Source organism: Sturnira hondurensis, unplaced genomic scaffold, assembly GCF_014824575.4.
Source record: "Sturnira hondurensis isolate 20B ecotype Veracruz unplaced genomic scaffold, ASM1482457v3 Scaffold0014854, whole genome shotgun sequence".
NCBI classification, from domain to species: Eukaryota; Metazoa; Chordata; class Mammalia; order Chiroptera; family Phyllostomidae; genus Sturnira; species Sturnira hondurensis.
Genome location: NW_028087485.1, coordinates 355,027 through 374,999, shown reverse-complemented (window position 1 = coordinate 374,999; position 19,973 = coordinate 355,027). Strand labels below are relative to the sequence as shown.

At 49.7% G+C, this 19,973-nt stretch overlaps 1 protein-coding gene across 2 annotated transcripts in view; it reads right to left on the bottom strand.

The window, feature by feature from the left end:
* The window catches only part of GFRA1 (GDNF family receptor alpha 1), a 199,980-nt gene that overhangs the window by 38,234 nt on the left and 141,773 nt on the right, over window positions 1-19,973 (bottom strand). For both annotated transcript variants that reach the window (XM_037063822.1, XM_037063823.1), the window contains one exon: window positions 980-1,089. In XM_037063822.1, coding sequence (XP_036919717.1) covers window positions 980-1,089 — 110 coding nt within the window. The remainder of the gene's footprint in view (window positions 1-979; window positions 1,090-19,973) is intronic.

Below are 19,973 nucleotides of genomic sequence, written 5' to 3'. Positions count from 1 at the left end.
ACCACTGTGGATTTTCCTGTGGCTCTTGCGGAAGACACTCCAGTGACAAAGAATTCAGTTGGTGCTGTCACTTTGGGGAGGGAGCTCTTCCGGCCTGGAGATTTGTGTGGTCCCGGCAGGAACACTCACCCTGGCCGAGCCATCGTGCTCTGACCTGCTCGACTCCCCTCACCTCTCCACGGCCTACACGATGCGGTCATTCTCAGGTGTCATCTGTGACTTTGGAGCCCTGTCACCGAGGCTTCTGTAGTCCCTGGAACCTGGAGCACCTGCCTGTCCTCCTGCCTGACACGCTTACCCGCGGGCACTGATTTGCCTCGTTTCTGGCTCTCTCCCAACTCACTGGGACCTTGTTGAATTGTCCTGTCCCCCTGAATGCCGAGAACCTGGTTCTTCTAACACCTCAGGTCTTGAGAGAAAGAAAAGTACTGTGTCTGTTATGCCTGAACACCCAGGGAAAAGAAATATGTCCGCTACATCACCCCCTGCACACCAGGAGCTGAGTTACCAAGAACATTAACAGTGAGAAAGATCCCAGTAGTTAGGGGTTTCCTTTCCAAAGGGTCCTTTCTGGGAAACAGCCTTTTCGATTTCCCCAAAGTGAATGACTTCCAGGTTTCCTTTCTCCAAAGTTCCCTGATTTGGTTAACTTAGTTTGACTGGCTTTCCTCTTCTCTAACCAGGCTTTTTCTCTACTTTGGTTTCATGTGGTCAGTTCTGCAACTGAGAAACTTCATAGGTCTTCACACTGCTGTCTTTCTGCTCCTTAATAACCCCTGCTTCCTGCCTTTGCCTTTGTGTGTGTCCATGGGCCTCGTTTTTGCTTTTTTTTTTTTTGCATGCAAGTCCTAGAAGCCTAACATCTAAACCCCAGAGGGTGACTGGGAGACTGTTCCTTTCTCGGGTAGTGGCTGGCTACAAAGGCCACAAGCATTTGTAAACCAGACAATTCTGCTGTCCTGCTTCTCCCCAATCTTACCAATAAGGCCTGAGTAGGCAAGGAGGCAGTCCGCGTAGTTTTCCTTCAGACAGCTGCTAACAGCCCTGGACTCTGGCTGGCAGTTGGTAAAAAAATCAGCAAGGCGAGATCTGTAATAGGAAGAAAGGAGGGAGGGCGCTTTAAAATCTCCCGAGCCTCTAGGCAGACACAACGGTTCCTTATTCCTTGGCTGCTATGCCTTCTTCCATCCCCCCAAATATAGAAAACGTGACGCCTTAAAATGTTAGCATCTTGTCTCACACGGCCCCCTCCCCCATGCCCGCCAACCGTTCCCTCCCTCCCCCAGCCCTCGCCCACCTGTGCGTCTGCTCATTTGCAGAGAAGTCTTCGGGGCCTACAACTGGAGAAATCTAGATGCTTTGAAGTTTCCATCCAATATTTATTTCTGACTCGACTTATTTGCATCTTTAGGAAATAGGCTTCTCTACACACTCAATGGAGAGCCACACTGGGAACATATTTACCTTATACAGAAACACGTTCCTGGCATCAAAATAAGCTCCTGCCGCCCATCTGCTCCCGTAATTCCTACTGGCTTTAAAACTACATGTATCTGTCTTGCAAGTCATCTCTCATCCACCAGCCCGGGGGTCAGTGATCATTCCAGCCAAGTGACAATGGGGAGGAGCTTGCCTTTCTGGAACTGAAGGGAAGGGCAAGAGGGAGCAGGGATGTTCCCTTTGTCCACAGCGTCACTGTCTCTGATGGGGTGGGGTGGGCCTGCGGTTGGAGGTGGTGCCAGGAAGGTCCCCTGATCAAAATGCAGCCTCTGTCTGCAGTCTGGGGACGCCCCGGGGGCCAGCACAGTCCGCCCAGCAGCCCTGGGTGCTGGTGAAGGTGCAGAGACCCGGCAGTGGCCAGGGGCCTCAGGCACTCCGGTCTGGGGAGGAGGGGGCCTCTGGGTGACCAGCTGGCTGCTTTTCAATCTGAAGAGGATATTGTTGGAGAAACCCTGACTGGGAGCCGGGCCCCTCTGAGGTCATCGCGGCAGACAACAGCTCCGTTTCTGTGTGAAGAACACAATGGATTGCCAGAGAATTTCAATTCTCCGGCAATTACGGCAGACAATGAGCAGTTGTCTCAGCTTTCTTCTCGTTTGCTCCTCCATGTTGGCAGCCAAGAAACCCAGCGCTATTTGTATTTCTTTCCATCCAAGAAACTGTATTGACTTAGCATGTTTTATGCGCTCCACAAGCAGACAGAGCAAGGTGGTACGTGTGATGATCACAAAGGCTTGTAAAAGGCTCGCAGGAAGCACAGCTGGGGCCCTTCATCACACCTTTAAGTAGCAGGGGAGTCAAAGGTCTGATGAAACCCTCCAAGTTCACAGCCCACCACAAAGGCTGCCCCGAGTTTGTGTGAGATCCGTCTCTCCTTGAACCCGTGTGAGCAAGCTGCGTCTGAGCCACCCTCTCTGTGCCCATCCGTGCACGCTGCATGTCGTGTGCCTGGCTCCCTCCCTGCGGATCCCTAGGACAGGTGCCGGAGCTTGGCTTTCTTTTCTTTGCACAGCACCTGACACTCCTTAGACAGGCCCTGTATATGGCTTCCCAGACAGGGCCATGTGCTGAAGCTAAGTGACTGGCAAAACCCTCCGTTTCAGACTTGGGCACGCCCATCTGTGTGTGCCTGGGTCTCTCCCACAGTCTGAGCCTCACTGGTGTTTTCCGACTCTAACTGAACACACCGAAGCACATAACACCTGGCCATTTTCTCTAGCCCGGCAGAAAGATTTATTTTTCAGAGGAAATCCCTAAAGGAGGAGGCTCAGGCTTGCTCCGCTGGCTCCAACGGCATCCAGCTCAGAATGAGTGTTAATTTCAGAAGGACTTTCCTGGGCGTGAAAGGTAATGATCCAGCAGCACTGGGCTTCTAACTTTGCAAAAGCCCCACCACGGCTCAGGCATCTCGGGCTCCATCTCTGCGCACAACCTGATCCGCTCCCTGACGCGGCAGCCCTGTGCTCCCGGGCCCGAAAGAAAGGTCGCTCTGTCTACCTGTCTCCCATTTCTCTCTTGTCTCCCCATTGTGGTCCCTCGAGTAGACTATTAACTGAACAGCTCTGTGATGTGGATTACTGTCTCTCAGTACAAGGCTACTGCCACCAGACTCATTTTGCTTAACAACCTCAGAATTGACTCACATTTGGACTCTGGAATGAAAGGCTAATTGAGTCAGTCTGCTGCAGAGAGCATAACCCTGATGGAGAGGATGAAACTATACAGACTGCTCCGGGCAGCACGATGGGCAGGCTGGTGTTTGAGAGAAGACATCAGCCCGGATCCTGGCCCGAAAACCAACACAGCCAGAGGAGGGAATGAGAGCCTCTGAATGATCGCGAGAACGTGCAGCTTTGCTAAAACACGACCATCGCCACGGTACCTTCACACGGACCCCGCTCACCATGGTATTTCTATCTGGAGACAGGGTGGTCACATTATAGGATCACATTTTACAGAGAGAAAAACGTGAAGCAAGAACAAGTTTACACGGTGGGGGGATGGAACAGGCTCATTACTGGCTGGCTGGTAAATTTTCAGGAATTGTGGGAGTTGGTTAACACCACCGTGGTATAGCTTGTGCGGTGTCGGTGGGAGTGTTTACGCCATGGTAATCAGCAAACACTACAAATCAGGGCTTTATGTTGTTCTTGGAGAACAGTTTTTAAATATTGGCCAGCACAACCCTGTTTAAGAACTAGTATTGCCCTGGCTGGTGTAGCTCAGTGGATTGAGCGTGGGCCTGCAAACCACTAGATCACGGTTCAATTCCCAGTCAGGGCACATGCCTGGGTTGCAGGTCAGTTCCCAGCAGGGGGCACACGAGCGGCAACCATACATTGATGTTTCCTTCTCTCCTTCCTTTCCTCTCTAAAGATAAATAAAATATATTTTAAAAAAACTAGTATGATATGGTCGATCCCACTGATGATGCATATGTCATGGCCTGGAGTCAGTTCCAGCCTTTCTGGGGAGATGGTCCTCTCCCATCCCCAGTCGCCACTGGCCGAAATGAAACAGTGTAGCACCAATTAAATTCCGGTCTTCAGTACCTGCCAAAGAAAGGAAACAGGCCTCCCCGAGGGATTCTTACTTCCCAACATCTTCTCTTACCAGCACAGTCCTCTTAAATCTCTTAAAGCAATGTGTGCAATGGTTACAGGTATTGACAAAGCAGCTAAATTCGCGTCCGTTCCATTGACTGAATGATGGATCAAGTGCTTGCGATCTACTGATGAAGAAATTCCCTCTCCCTGAACTCAAATAACTCACAGTCTAGCAGCTGAGAGAAACGGCTAGAAAGACTGTAATAATACAGTGGCCAGTTCCTGATAAAAAGCTCATAAAGGCAGCTAAGAAAAACAGCTAATCTAAATGAAGTATTTGGTATATGCTAAGTATGTCTTTACACACTTAATATTTTTTTTCCCCTGACAAGTTTAACAAGGTAGGGACTATTTACTCTCCTAATTTTATGGATACGAAAACCACAGCCTGGCCAGTTGAGACCAGAGCGAAACAGTGAGTTGTAGAAGTAGGATTTAAAACCACACATTGTGATCCTCACAACTTAAGCTTTTAACATCACACAGCTGCAGGAGCTGGTTTCGGCGAGGCACTGGGACTGAGACTTGGAGGGTGTGCAGGACCTATCAGGTAAAGGTGGAGGCAGGTATGCCAGGCAGCAGGAACAGGCATATGATTGAGCAACTACACTCGTAATAATCCCAGGGTAACCGTAATGTGGCATTCGTATGTGTCGGGCACTGACCTCAGTGCTTGACCTGTATTTACATATTTAGTTTTCATAGCACTCTTAGTAGGTGATACCATGAGCCTCATTTTACAGACAAGGAAACTGAGGCAAAGAGAGGCTACGGACCGCCTTCCCGGTGGCAGGAGAGCTGCTGGGTCGAGCTGGGATGTGACCACATTCACTCTGACTCTGGAGATCATTCTCAACCACCACACTTAACACAGGCATCATCCAGAAAACCGTCAGTCACTCGCTGGGGACAGCAGGGCCATGGGATGCAAATGCTGACTGAGGGGAGATGGCGTGGGCAAGACCGCAGAGAGCCTTGAATGATCAACCTAAGAGGTTGGATTTTACTCTAGAAGCAATGGGGACCACTGAAGGATTTTATGCAGAGAAGTGACATGATTGGATTTGCTTATCGAGAAGACTCTTGGGTCTTTGCGTTGTTCAGCAGAGATTTGCTTTATACGTACTTTGTGCCCTCACTGTTCTAGCAGTGATGGGAAGAGCAGAAAGATGGTCAAAGATGGGAAAAATGGTAACACAGGAGACAGCAGGCCAGCAGTGAACCAGAGAGAATAACGGAGGGCCGGAAGGGGAAAAAGAAAGGGTGCACTGAGCGGTGGGCATCGCTCAAACAGAAGTCAAGACTGCAGACGCAAGGAGGCAGAATCAGGGCGTGGACAACTGGGCAGACAGTGGTGACAGGTCTGTGAGGAAGGCAGTGAGGTGGGGTGGAACCGAGCTAAGTTCACAGCACTGTAAGAGCCCAGTGTCCAATGGTTCTTAGACCCCAGCGCTGCCTCTGTCCAATCGCACAGCCTGAGCGCCTGCTCTCCCCCTCCCCAGGACAACCCCCTGCACACGTCCCTGCCCGCCCTGGGTTAGGCACCACGCCGCAACCTGTCTGAACGGCTTCTCCACCTGGGCTGCAGTGATCCGAACAAGAAAGCTCGCACATCCAGTGTGGGATTAGCAAAGAAAAGTCACAATTGGGTCTCTTCTGGAGACGTGAAATCTCCATGACAACAGAGCAATGAACATGATTGTTCTTCTCTGAGAAAATGAAAATGAAATGAATAGGCACTAATGGAAAAACCTATCTCCCTCCGAAAGAGAAAATGTCCCACCCTTAACGGGGAGCAAAATGCCGGCGAATGCCAAGTTGCCCTTAGGAGATCCACTGAAGAGAAAACAGTGGTTTGTGCAGAAACTATCATATCAAAGGAAGCATGTTGCTAACTGGAAATAGAAAAATGATTGCAATGATAAAATCCAGAAGTGTCTTTTCAAACAGCAGATGGTCTTTTGACAGTGGGGTGAACATCATTCACCTACTTTTTTCTTAACACTTTTAGGAAAATTGTGTTATGTTGAACAGGTCAAAACTCGCACCATAAATGCCCACTTCGACTCATCCTGGATTCTCCCAACCCATTAAATGTCTTTCCAGGACAAACCCTGTTCTTGGACATGAGCCGTGTGGTTGGTGGACCGGAGCCCTGGATACGCCTTGTGAAATCTTGGATGAGGTCCGGGCTCCGACACTAATTAACCAGAGTTCCTAAGTATGTTGCTTAATTTTTTAAGCCCTTGGTTCTCCCTCCCACTTCAGAAATGCGGTCTATGGGACACTCGAAGCTACTTAGGAATAAAACCCCCACTTGTTCTCAAAGCATTATCATTTCTCTCACCCACAGCTGCATTCTGCCATGACACACAACTATAGAGTCAAGGCATTTGGTTTCCTTTCATTAGAGGAACCAAGATTTTTTCCAGAAGATGCACTCATCTCACCTACAAGGTCAGAGACAAAGAGGTTAAGGTCCTGCCCGGAGTCACACCCACACAGAGGCTGGTGGCATGTGGCCCTCACTACAAGGGCCACTGCCGACTCCCCACACCACAGCCCTGGGAGGGCAAAGTGCGGAAGGTGCCGGACTTCAAGTTTCCTGGGATTTTACTTAAATCATCAAATATATCATTGCCCTCCCCCTGCCGCTATTTGGCCAGATGGTCCTTCAGCGCCTCCTTCCTTGTGTTCCACGGTGCAGCCTCCGCCCACGCTTTGAATGCCACGCAGGAGCACAGGGGGTGCCGACCTCGACCTAAGAGGGCGGTGAGTCCATCGATGACCTGGGCTTGCTAAGGGCCTTCAGGACCCCACCACTGCCCACACAGGACGTCAAGACCTGACTACCCCGCAGAAACCCAGATCCTGGGACAGGGCCCCTTCATTAATCTGCTTGTGTAAGAAATCACTAGCGTTGTTCACTGAACCCAACGTGAGCAAGAGGGCATCAGAGCCCTGGTTTCCAAGTCAGGCCATTTAGTGTCTGAAAGCTTTCTCAGTGGGTCGGGTGGAGGGGGCAGCACTGGACAGGACTAAGAGTGACGTGGGGCCTGTGTCGCACGCCAGCCCCACCTCTTAAGCTCTTCACCTCAGGGAGTTATTTCATTTCTCCGACTCTCAGTTTCTTCACCTGGAAAATGGGGTCAATGCCCCCTACAGTCACTTCAAATGGCTGCTGTGAAGCCAAACTGACAGTTACATAAAGTGCCTTACCCAGACCCGAGAATACACACGGCCCAATGAACTCCAACTTCCCATTCCTTCAATGTTCTCTCCCCCATCCCTGGTCTCTTCTAATGTTAAGCCCTTGTAACAGAAACACACACTAAACACAGAGAAACATACATCTTGTCTGTCTCTGCTGACTCTTCTCTTACATACTCCAGACAGGCTACATCTGTGTGAGGCTGACGTCAGCAACTTTGACCACAATGAATTTGAGGAGTCCCAAGCCAGGGGCCTGTGATGTGACTTAAAACATCTCAGTCCAATGAGCTCATAAAATAAAAGCATTTTAAGAAAAGCTGTTTTTTTTTCCCTCAGGGACTTGGGGCAGAGGGGGAATGCATATGTTTAAAATGACTAAATATCAGTAAATTGGTTAATGCCGCTAATCTTTTATGCGGCATAAAAATAATTTGAAAAACACGCCACTGATATTAGGCCCGGGACGACAAAGCAAGAGCCCAGTCATGGTGGTTTTGCCACAGTGACACAAAGCAGACTTTTCTCTTTCTGTTTTTAGTAAATTGCCTTAGCCTTTCTTCCCAGGCAGCCCACGAGAGAGCACATCTGGAAGGCGTCCTCCGGCAAATCAGAGCCAACATCAAACACACTTTGCAGGGGGCAGTTTCCAGCCTTGCCGTTCCCCACTTCGGGCCGCACACGCTGGCTCCTCGGAGTAAAGGCCCTTCTGAAAGCCCAGGTCCTCCTCTGTCTGAGAGCCCGCATGCCTCTCTGGATCAAAGGCCCTGAGGCGGGTTCACACACGCCAGGCACAGATGCCCAAAGCTCCATAAGCCCCTTGCCATGGATTCCACTCCCGGTGGGGTGGTTGAAGCCTCGACCAATGAACGTGCTCCTCAGGGACTCAGCCAGACCACAGCTCTGTGCTGTTGGGATAGAGCACTTTGAGGTCGGAGGGGCCTTCGAGACCTGTTTCCTGGGACAAGGAAGGGCTCTGTGGCCAAGCAGAGATCAGCGCCTATTCTCCCAAATCCCGGCTCAGCTTTATTTTGATGCTCAAGAGGTCACGGCCCATTTAGCAAAACCCCGCACCCCACTTGCCCTGAGGAGCCCCGATCGTGGTTGCTGGTCTGGGTCCCTGTCAGCTCCTGGGTCACTGGAGGCTGTGGCCATGCCCTCTGAGCGGAACCCACAGAGGGCTGTGAGAAAGCATCACCCACAGAGGAGACAGTGCAGAGGACAGGGTAGAGCCGGGCATGATTTTCATCCTCGCATCCCGCTTGGGGTCTCTCCGGGCTGGGGGCTCAGTGCTGGCAGGATGCAGGGCAGGCGGACGGCCTTCCCCAGCCTTTCTGACCACATCGAACTGCAGCAGCCCCCCTGGGGGAAGTCTGCGGTGGCATCAGATCAATCTCGGCACCCCTCATGAAGCCACCTCGCCCAGAAACACTGACAGCCACCCGTCAACATCTGCAGAGAGGCTGACGGGGCTTGACAGCTGATCTCTACGTGGCACATTTGAAACGCACGTCATAGCGGTTGGCAAGGGAATCCATTCCAACCTAGAACAGGGTCTCGGCAGCCTCTGCTCAGATGCCCCAGAGCTGCCCTTCGGCCAGGACCCCCTCCACGCCCCCTCGACCAATTTTTTCCAATGCTGTCCCAGTTAAGCAGACTGGAAGTCCTAATTGAAGCACCAAACCTTGCAAACCACCCTACGCGGCACTGCCAAGTCAATCAAGTTGTTTTGTACTATCCATGCTCCGACATGCCCATTCGTGTAGAAAACCGAGCCTTGGCAGGACTTGTTTTTATGGAATGGAGGGAGAAAAGACATTGGAGGTTTTCTGGATGCTGAGATTATCCAATAGCTTTCTGATGGGATAACGGCAGATGACAAATACGCTCTAACCCTCGAGAGTAAATCTTATCCAATAAGTCTTTTCTATTTCTCCAGGGAAACTTGGGAAATCAGCTGTGCGACTGTGCTGCAGGGAGAAATAGAAATCTAGATGTTCAACCAATCTTTCACCAGCAGACACGGAGTTTAAATCTGTAGACCAACATGCTGTGGATTGATTTCATACAGAATTCTGCAGGCACCTCCGCCTGCAGGGGTGAATTTCAGAAGCTCCCTCCCATTCATCCTGGAGCCTAAGAAGCTCAAGTCACCTGCTCAGGAGCCCTGGGCTGCAAAGGTCACCCACCATGGCTCTATTTAATTATTTATGCCCTCTCTGGCTTCAGAAAGAATTTTGAGATGCATTCTGATGTAGCTTTAATGCAACAGAATAAATGTAAAAAATCAGTGAGGAAATTGATGGCCACGGGAAGATACAATAGAGATGGTAAACAGCTGGTACAAAATGGGCATAAATGGGCTAAATGAAAGCTATGTACTTGATATGGTTCTGTGTGTTCTAGCAAGATCCGGGAAGAGGGGAGAAATGACTAGTTCCACAATTCATGATATGCCAATATTAAAATTAAGATAGACCCTCAGAAGCAACACTAAGATGCTCAGAAAACATTTTCAAGTGCCATTATTCTATCTACTACAGGACGTCTCCACTCTAATCCCTGGAACCTAGGAAATATTTCAAGACAAAAGCTTTTGCAGATTTGATTAAGGTCGTGGACCCTGAGGTGGGGAGTTTATCCTGGGTTCTCCAGGTAATCGCAAGGGTCCTTGAAAGTAGAAGAGGGGGGGTGATGAGGAAGTCAGAGTGACGGCATGTAAGAAAGGCTAGATTGGCTGATTTTTAAAAACTCCTCACCAAGAACATGTTTAATGATTTTAGAGAAAGACGAAGTGGGGCGTGGAGAAAGAGAGAGAAAACACTGATTGGTTGCCTCCAAAATGGGCCCCAACTAGGGATGGAACCCACAGCCTTTTGGTGCTTGGAACAATGCTCCAACCAACTGAGCCCACCCGGCCAGGGCCGGGCCTCTGCTGACTTTGAAGATGGAGGGAGAGACCATGACCCAAGAAATGAGGAGGGGAGGGAAAGCAAGAAGATGGATTTATTTTACCCCTAAATTCCTCTGGAAGGAATTTAGCCCTGTGGACCCCTTGATTTCGGCCCAGTGAGATCTGTGTAGGTCTTCTGACCTTCAGAACTGGGAGAAAAATAAATCCATATTGTTTAAAGCCAACACGCTTGTGCTGATTCATTAAATCAGCAACAAGGGACTTCATCACTCCTAAAAAGCAGTCTACAAGTAGAGGTTCTTAATATAAAATTTGAAGATGGGCCAGGGTTTAAACTTTAATTCAACTACCAGGACATTTTAGACAAGGACCTTAACTTGCCTGAAATGTAATTTACTCCAGTGGGATGTCAATAAGGCCTTCAAAACAGCCCTGGGGGATTAGGTGTGGCCAGCACCTAGCACCTGATTACGACTGTTCCAGAGCCCTACATGAGGGTAAGACTCGTCATTGCTGGTGGCTTCTTCTCTGCTCTGGACCAGCCTAGGAGGTCAGCCCGCCCCGGCCTTGAGACCTCCACGAAGTCCTAGGGTAAAGATGTTCACATTGGTGTTTCCCTTAGCATTCACCTGCTAATCACGTGGCGTGTGAGGGCCTGTGTATGCTCAATAAACTCATGATTACCGTCAGGCTCCTTCATACCAGGATGAGAAGGAGAGATTTCTCCTGTGAGCTCTCCACACCTTCCAGCAGAGGAACGTGTTTTATGGGCCAGTGGATCACACCCACGGAAGCAGGCTGAGGCAATGGGACAGGTCACTCACTACCTGTGGTCCCCACTCAATGCCCTCTGCTGGCCCGGCTAGCATCGGGCCTGTGTAAACTGACGGAGGTGCCATCTGCACCCTAATAAGGAAGCATTTGCATCGTGATGGTCATGGACAGAGAAAATAAAGTCTAATTATTTTAGGGAAACGCAGGCAAATTCTAGAAATTATCCCCAGTGCTGCTGGGCCAACTTCAGTCAAATTTCGCTTCTTGGGGGTTCCAGAAGGTGAAAAATGACAATCAAATTACAATCACACAGACTCTCCTGACTTTAATCATTTCAAAACCTCCTCCCCTTGTCCCCGCCTGCACAGGACAAGCATTAAATGTCTCTGAGGTGCCTGTGCCCCAAGCCGCAAACTAATCAGAACGCTAATTTACCTTTCAAGTATGAAAGGAGCCACGCTTCCGTGGGTCCCGGGAGGACGTGGGAAAAGACAAAGGCGAATGGGTGTCTGAATGGCCAACGACCCATGCTTGCACAAACAGACTTTAAGCAGAAACATATGAAAATAATATCCCCTATTAATCTTTCATAGGGTCACAGGTGGCCTAGGGGGGATTATGCTCACTGGTAAATACACACGAGGTCACTTTCCTACCAGGCAAGTTGTTTTAAGGTCCGCAGGGACTCTCAGTTCAGCAAACAGCTCGTCCCTAATGCCCGGCTTCTTTGTGGTCCATTCTCACGTCTAACATTCTCTTGGCAACAGTACCCCTCAGCTCCTGCCCAGCTTTTCTACATGTCGTCCTAAAGCTCTTTGCTACTGAAAACCCCCCACAAAACTACAGGCCCCCCTTTTTTCTCCAGGGCAATGGAATGGATTTACATGGTCCACATAACCCATTTTAATAATAAACTGTCCCCTCAACCACTCCACCCAAACAAACGAACTTACGGTGTGTTTATTTTATCAGAACATCACATCAGTTTATTTCAGATGTTACGGCAATGATAAAATCAACAAGTTTAATTCTTTCGTCAAATAAATCTTTTTAAAGATTTTATTCATTTATTTTTAGACAGAGGGGAAGGAAGGGAGATAGAGAGGAAGAGAAGCATCAATGTGTGGTTGCCTCTCATGTGCTCCCCATTGGGGGGCCTGGCCCACAACGCAGGCATGTGCCCCAACTGGGAATCAAACCAGCGACCCTTTAGTTCACAGGCAGGCACTCAATCCACTGACCCGCACCAGCCAGGGCAACAAGTTTAATTCTTAACTGAAGGAGGGAAACTAAGCCATTTAAGTATTTTTAAGATTACTTTCTCTAAAAAACTGAGGGAGCTTTTCTCTCCCACCCCATGTCCCATGGTTTCCCAACAGTCTGTCTTTAGGAGACTTTGACCTGACAAGGAAACTGCTTTGGGGATATTTCATAACTTCCTTCCCCAAATAAAAACTGATCTGAACAAATCACATATCGCATAGGTTTCTTTGCACATTATTTTGACCCATTCCCAGTGACCTCAAGGGTCTGCTCTGAGCCCTCCCACCAACGCTGCTCCCCCGGCTCTGAGCCCCAAGGTGGGCACCGTTTCAGCTTCCTGCCCACCCTCCCCATCATTTTCTATGTCACATCTTCACTTTGTGCACAGTCTTGCTTCGTCACAGGAAGGCAGCACTCAGGATTACACCCGGCACAGAGATGTTCAGGAGGTATTTGCTGAAGGGGTGAATGAAGGAATCTGAGTGTGCTACGCCACGGCTCCAAGCGCCTACAGATCCATACTCATCACACATGTCCTGGTTCAGCCCAGACGAGGAGAAACAGCAGCCACCGCATCTAACTGTTCCAGACACTGTCCCAACAACGACTACATGTGCCTCGAGCCAGTGCCTTGCCCTGTGCTTCACGGGCCAGTGTCATTTCACACCCAATCACCTGACCGGCCAGTTTAGCCTTTTTTTCACAGCGGAGGCCTACACGGGTCCAAAGAAGTCAACACTGAGCCGAAGTCATAGAGCTGGTGAGTCAGAGCTGGGTTCAAAAAGCAGATTCTGAAGCTCGCCCTTACCACCAAGAGCGCCTCAAGGAGGATTAGTTCTGGGACTTTTGCTGCCACTTTGACATGAATCATGTGCTTGAGAAGCCAAAATCGATGTAAGCAGATACAGGTGACCCTGAATAGGCCCAACAAAGTGTGATGACAGAATGACTGGGCACTTCTGTTTGCTCAACTGTGCTTGAAAAATAAAAAAAAATATATGTGTGGGTACCCTGGCCACAATCGGGCTGCCTCAGCTGTGTCCCCTCCTAAGTCTCAATGCTGCCCTGCAGGGCCCATTTAGCTGCCACCCCCTCTTATCCCCAGCTTTGCACATCCCTTTGAGAGCAGGATGACACCTGTCAGCCTAGGTCCCCTGGTTGACATTCCCTAAGACAGTGAAGTCTCTAAGTTCAGGCCCGAGACCAGCATCATCACCATCACTGGTGACCATATGGAATGCGAACTAATCAAGCCCCATCTCGACCTCGTGAATCAGAAACTGATGCTCTCGAGCAATGGCACCAGGGAGAAGTCCCTGACCCCGCCCCTCCTCCCCGTGCATGTACATCTGCTGACGACACACTCGTCTCTGGCCTGCTGGACCCTGCAAAACACCTGGCGTTCTCACCTGCTGAACCAGTGAACGAATTCACCACCAGCCAGGGCGCAAAGCAAAAAGCCGACTTCCTAAACCATAAACCTCATTTGCAGCTTAAAACATTTCCACCCAAATTTCTGAACCTACCATGTGGAAGAAGTGGTAGGTTCTATTTGCTTTTGTCTATTTTGACAGAAAAGTATTCTGGCAGGACAGCAGCAGGGTCCTCTGCTGGAGTGAACATTTTTGGGGAGATGACCTTTGCTCTCCCCAGACCCCCATCCAAACAAGTTCAAAGCTGTTAGATGGAGCCAGACAACTCACCAACAGGAATTCCAACTCTGGGTGCTCACAGGAACCTTGAACTTGCAGCTTTCTGGCATTTCTGACTCTAAGGGTTATTCCTGGCCCAATGTCATTATAATCCTTTAGCTCTTCCCGTGGCAAATGGTCATGAAGCAGGAAGAGCAGAGAGGGGCTGGCCGTACCTGAGATGGCTCAGGTACATCAAGATCCGCCACCTGGTCCCGCATCCCAAGGAGCAGAGACTTACCACCTGTGACACTCTCCCCAAGGCCCTACCTAAGGGAAAAGCACCAGAGTCTTCCTGGACACAAAGGGTGTTTACACATCAGCCCAGAGTTCTGCCTGACTAAGCCAAATCTCATGCTAAAATCCTCTGCCGTGTCAAAGAACATAAGGAAGGGCTGTCTATCCGGAAGGTGTCACTCAGAGCCGAGAACCAAGCTGGGCCAGGGACACCGGCAGCCACGCATCCACACACTGACAGGTGGTGGGAAGCTCAGCAGTTCTGGAGTTCCCGGCACCCACTTCCACCGGGAAGGGCTCCAGCATCGAGCTCCCACGGCATCCCACAGCCTTGCTACCCTGACCTGAGGGAACCGGATGGGGTGGGCACAGGCAGCCACACCCCCCCAGACTCCATCTAGTTCAAGGAATATTGGTGCACACGCATGTTTTCTAGCCCAAGATTATTCCAGTCCTTTGAGTGCAGCCATTCTCAAAGTGAGGTCCCGGCACCCTGGCGATCTCCAAGAGCCTCGGAGGGTCCATGAGGTCAACACTAACTCCCTCCTCCCTAACCATGCTGAGTCCTCATTGGCCTTTCTCACTTTCAATCTCTCAAGAGAGTACCTCCAGTGGCCGTATGACACGAAATACTGCCACACACTGAGCACCGAAGCAGATATAAGAAGCCAGGTGTCTTCTGGGCGGACACTAGATTGTGAAAGTATAAAACAGTGCCAACATTTCCCCCATATTTTTGTTTTGGAAAATATAGTGGTTTTTAATGAGAATAGATTCTGTTATTGATAGTAACATGTAGTGGGCTTCTGGCATTATTTTAAAATACAGTAATAAATATGTATCATAAACATCTCTTCAGTTTTGATTCCCACATGGTAAGTACTGATGGATTTTTCCCATGGATAAATAAAGCCCTTTGGGGGACCATCAGTTATTTTAAAGAGTGGAAAGGAGCCCTGATAACAAAAAAAAAATGTGAAAACGACTGTTTTAACACAAAGTGAAATATATTTGGTGAGGGGCACTTAATTCCTATCTTGACAAGGTTCAAAGGTCTCTTATTTAAATTTTTTGTTTTAAAAGGAATAGTTACAGAGAACAGAGTGCCAGCCACCAGAGGAGAGGGTATTAAGGGCTGGGTGAAAAAGGTGAAGGATGAGGAAGTACCTACCGACTGTGAGTTTCAAAACAGTCACGGGCCGTGAAGTACATATAAGGAATACAGTCAATAATATTGGAAAACCTGTATGGGGCCAGGTGGGTGCTGGGGATAGCAAGAGAAACACTTTATAAAGTATATGATTCTCTAATCACTATGCTGTCCTCCTGAAACTAATATAAAATAATATTGAATATAAATCATACTTGAAAAAAATTTGACAGCCAATTCAAAAACAATAAAATGAATAGATAAACATGAAAATAAAGCCACCTCCCATATGCAATCCCACGACCCGGAGTGTCTGGAAAACCGAGTGGGTGCTCAGCAAGATCCGTACACTTTGCCCCGGAAGCAGATGGCCCAGTGGATGGACCCCAGGCCCTGCACCTGACGGGCCCCCTGAGTTTTCGTGCCAGAGGCAGCACAGGGGCACCTACAGACGCTGCTGAAGACCGCACCTCGTCGTCATCAGTGAAACAGGGAGGGTGGTGGCAGCCCCCGCGGCCAGGGTTGCTGTGAAGGGCTCAGCACCGTGCGTGGTACACAGTAAGTGTCTAATAAATGCCGCTCTCCCCGTTTTCCTCCTCACCACCATCACTGTCACCCACTCGTTCCTGCTATGATGGCCCTGGCTCTGTAGACTCGGGGCTCCCGAGCCGCTCCCATACAACGGGCCACTCTGCCCCCAGGTTGTAGCTCACTTCCCAATAGTGCGATTGGACGATTCACACACAGGCCGACCCAGACAAGAGGAAGGGGCCGATTCAGGCACTGAGTCAGTGACTGCCCTTTGCTGGGCAGCCCCAGTCACTGACTGACTCAGACACACGAGCACCTCCAAGTGCCCTTTATTCACAGTCACCCTGGGCCACGGACACAGCATGGGCGGCCGGTGGCCCCCACTGCCTATTCAGTTTACACAATGGTGAATCTAGGACTCCGGGCCCAACGGTCTCGTGGCCAGCTCCACTCATGACTGCCTGTGTGTATCTTTCTGCATCAGCAATCGCCCGTCCTGGCCAGGAATGTTCTTGAGATGATGACACACACTCCAAACACCTCTGGATTTGTCAGCCCCCGCCTCCACCCCTCAGTTTGCCCTAACGGAACAAAACTCAAATGATGCTGATGTGGAAAGCTTAGCAACACGGCCTCACAGCGCGGGCTGACATTTCCACACGCTGCCGAAAGCTGTGGGTGCGTACAAGTGTGAAGCAGGAAGATCCTGCCCCTTCCACCCACGAGTCCTACAGTGAAGGGCACTTTCTGCAACTGCGGGGAAATGTTACATATGGCATCTTACACTTTCTTTGTCCTCTATGAGAAAAAATGTGGAAAGAGTGAGGGAGAAAGGGGGATGGACTGAATGTTTTGTGCGTTGGGGGGCAGGCACGGCGCCGATGCCTATACACAAGGACCTTATTTACTCCTCTGAGCTGCCCTGGGAAGGTGGAGTCGTTACCTCCATTTCTAGCTGTGAAGCTGAGGCCTCGAGCCGCCCGTGTCCTACAGCTGGCCGAAGCAGGATGCGGCCCAGGTCCGCCTCACTCATGAACACCCTGACAGTGACTGGGGAGGGGAAAAAAAATCCCAACTCCTGCCGGGGGTGCCATTTTTTTACACGGGTGATTCTTTTAAACTCTTGTTTTTCTTGGAGGCCACATTTTCTGCATAATTGATTGCTTTTGAAAATTACAGAGCAATTTCCCATTCACTGAGTTGGAAATGCCCACAGAAATGGAAATGCCAATGTGACTGCAGGATAGCTAACTTGGGGTAATGCCTGGGTGGGGGGTCTGGGGTCCGCATGGGTAGAACAGAAGTCCCACAATGCCTTGGCTGTGAGACCTAGGCATTGATTATCCACAACACCGCCCAGCAACTGGGGCGGGGCGATTTTCCCACACAACAATGAGCTGATTCTGGGTCACACGCTGTGGGTGCTGGCCAGCATGGGATGCCCTTGAACTCCACAGGCTGTTGTCTGGATAAGGAGAAGCAGCCTCTTGGGGATACTGAGGTCTCCCTTTTCCCCATACTTACAACCCACTCCTCTTTTCATGGATAAAACACATTTGAGCTGTATGAAATGGAGGCATCCCCCTTCCCTTGGAATTTAAAAAAAAAGAGAGAAATCATAAAATCTATGTTTAGGTCTGGGCTTGAAGGCAAAGCTAGTCTTCCCTGCCTGTGAACTTCATGGGTCCAAATATGGGAAATGGCTGCTGAGCAGAGCAGAAGGGTTTCCCCTTGAAGAGCAACAAGCCACATGGAGCAACGGTGGGGGGAGGGGGGTGGTATCACTCAGGGTCTCACTCAGCTGCCTGCAGTTTCACACAAGGTGGTCTGAGTCTATGGCCCCAGAGAGCCCCTGTAAGCCCCCACCCGCCCCCACGCTGGTGCTTCTGGCACAGTTCCAGGTCTCTCCCACTGTACCTCTTCCCAGCCCTGCACTCGAGACTCACCCCATAAAGTAGAGGCTTTCCTGTGATTAATAAACTGACCACGCAGCGCAAGGAGAAGGTAGAGAGGCAAACACCTGCATGACCCCAATTTGGTGACATAACCATGGATTATTCAGAGCTGGTTGTCACTCAGCAACAGCAAAGGATTCATCTCCCGTGCGACACACAGCCAGGTCCTTGGTATCTGTCCCCTTGGGGAGGCTGAGCGCCAAGGACTCCAATCTTTAATCACAGTTCGGCAGGAAGCTGAGGGCCCAACTCCGTGGAGTCCTACCAGGTAACGGGGGCTCCTGGGAAGCAGGCAGGTGACTTACACATCTATGACCCTCGAGATCAAGCAGACTGTACTCCACAAATGGGACTGAGTTCATAATAATAATTGACAAAAAACAACGGTGTGGTCCGGGAAGATTTTTTTTCCTCTTTGTAGAAACAGCTCTTGCTATCATGAAGCCATCACTGAGAAACCACTCGATAATAAGCAATGAGTGCTCCAAAGGAAATTAGATAAAGTAAGAACTTAATGAGCAGGTATTACCTGAATAGTTTTTCCTTTTAAATGGTGCTAAGAGGCTGATGGACATTATGTCCTGACGCTCGTGAAAACTGTCTTACAGCTGATGTGTTTTAGCTACTGAGCCATCAAGAGCGTCTGGATTCCCAGGCTGGCCGGGATCGTCAGTCTGCCTGTCTGCAACTAAAAGCAAGAAGCCGGAGCCGTGTCAGAACATTGTATTCTTGTCACAAAAGACGATCATTTGGAAATAGTAACAGAAACCAGGTTTCAGAGTTAGCAAGGCCAGGTTGACTCCCAAATCCTCCACGTGGGAGCTGGGCACCGCTGGGCTTGTCACTCCAATGGCCAGCCCCGTGCAGGGCAGCTGGGCTGATTAAAGATGACATTCGTGAGCCGCGTGGCCCAGTGCTGCTCACTTGCAAATCCCTGCACAGGGGCTGTTGTTTTACCTCCCACGTGTCCCTCCAACCCACAGTCCCAGGCTTCTGTCCTGTGACTGCCACAGTCGCTCTCTCCCATGTCGCTCATCCTTTTAGTCTCGCTCAACTTCTCCAGGAAGCCTTGTTGACAAGCCAGGCTGCACTGGTTATTCTCCCGAAACACTGTGTATCTTCCTGACCACCGACTGTCACTTATAACATCACAACTGTTTGTGTGCCTGCCTTCCTCTTGTCACTGTAGGTGAGAAGCTGGGTCTTTATTCCTGGAGTAATAGCTGCAGACCAGTTGATGGATGTATTGACGAGTGGGTGGATGGATGGATGGGTGATGAATGGATAGATAGATGAATGAAAAGCTAGACAGAGGCATGTAGAGATGGATGGATGGACGGATGAATGGATCGGTGATGAATGGTGAGATGAATGGAGGGAAGGAGGGAGGGATGGGTGGGTGAATGAATGGATAGATTTTCCATGTACTAGCTCTAGTGTCCCTCAGAGTTCTCCTCTGCCTGCCCTGTGAGTGACTGACAATGATTCCGCCACCTTTAATCCTAAGATTCTGCCCCCTGTTTGCGTTGTTGAGGTTTCTGCTTGGTCCTCCACCTCTCCAACTTCCTACCTCTCTAAGGACTCTTCAGACACTTTCACCATAAACCTGGTGTCCCCAAAGATTCAGTCGTTGGCTTATCTCTCTTCTCACTCAATCTCCCTGGGGAATAAATTCTAACATACATCTTCAACAACTTCTGCGTTGATGATTCTAAAATCTACTCCTATATCCACACATCTACTCCTATATGCCCTTCTCTGATCCATTCATGTTTTAATTGTATTCATTTATTTATTCATTCAGCAAATATTTAGTAAGTAAAGAATATTGTCCGAGCATAATTTTAGGCAGTTGGGACATATCACAGATAGAGAACCTGGACTGGAAACTATAGCACAAGGAAGAAAAGAAATGAACAATAATCAAAACGAGTAAGTAAATTATAGTGTGTTCACAGGTGATTTAAATGCTTTGGAAAAACCTGAGAGCTGGACAGGTACACTAGGAGTGGACAGGGTTTGCAGCACTAAATAAGGCAACCAGCGTGAGCCTCAGCAGGAGAACATTTAAGGAGACTCAGGGGTGAGGACATTTGCCTGAGAGCATCTGGGGAAATCGTGGTCCTGGCACAGAGGACAGGC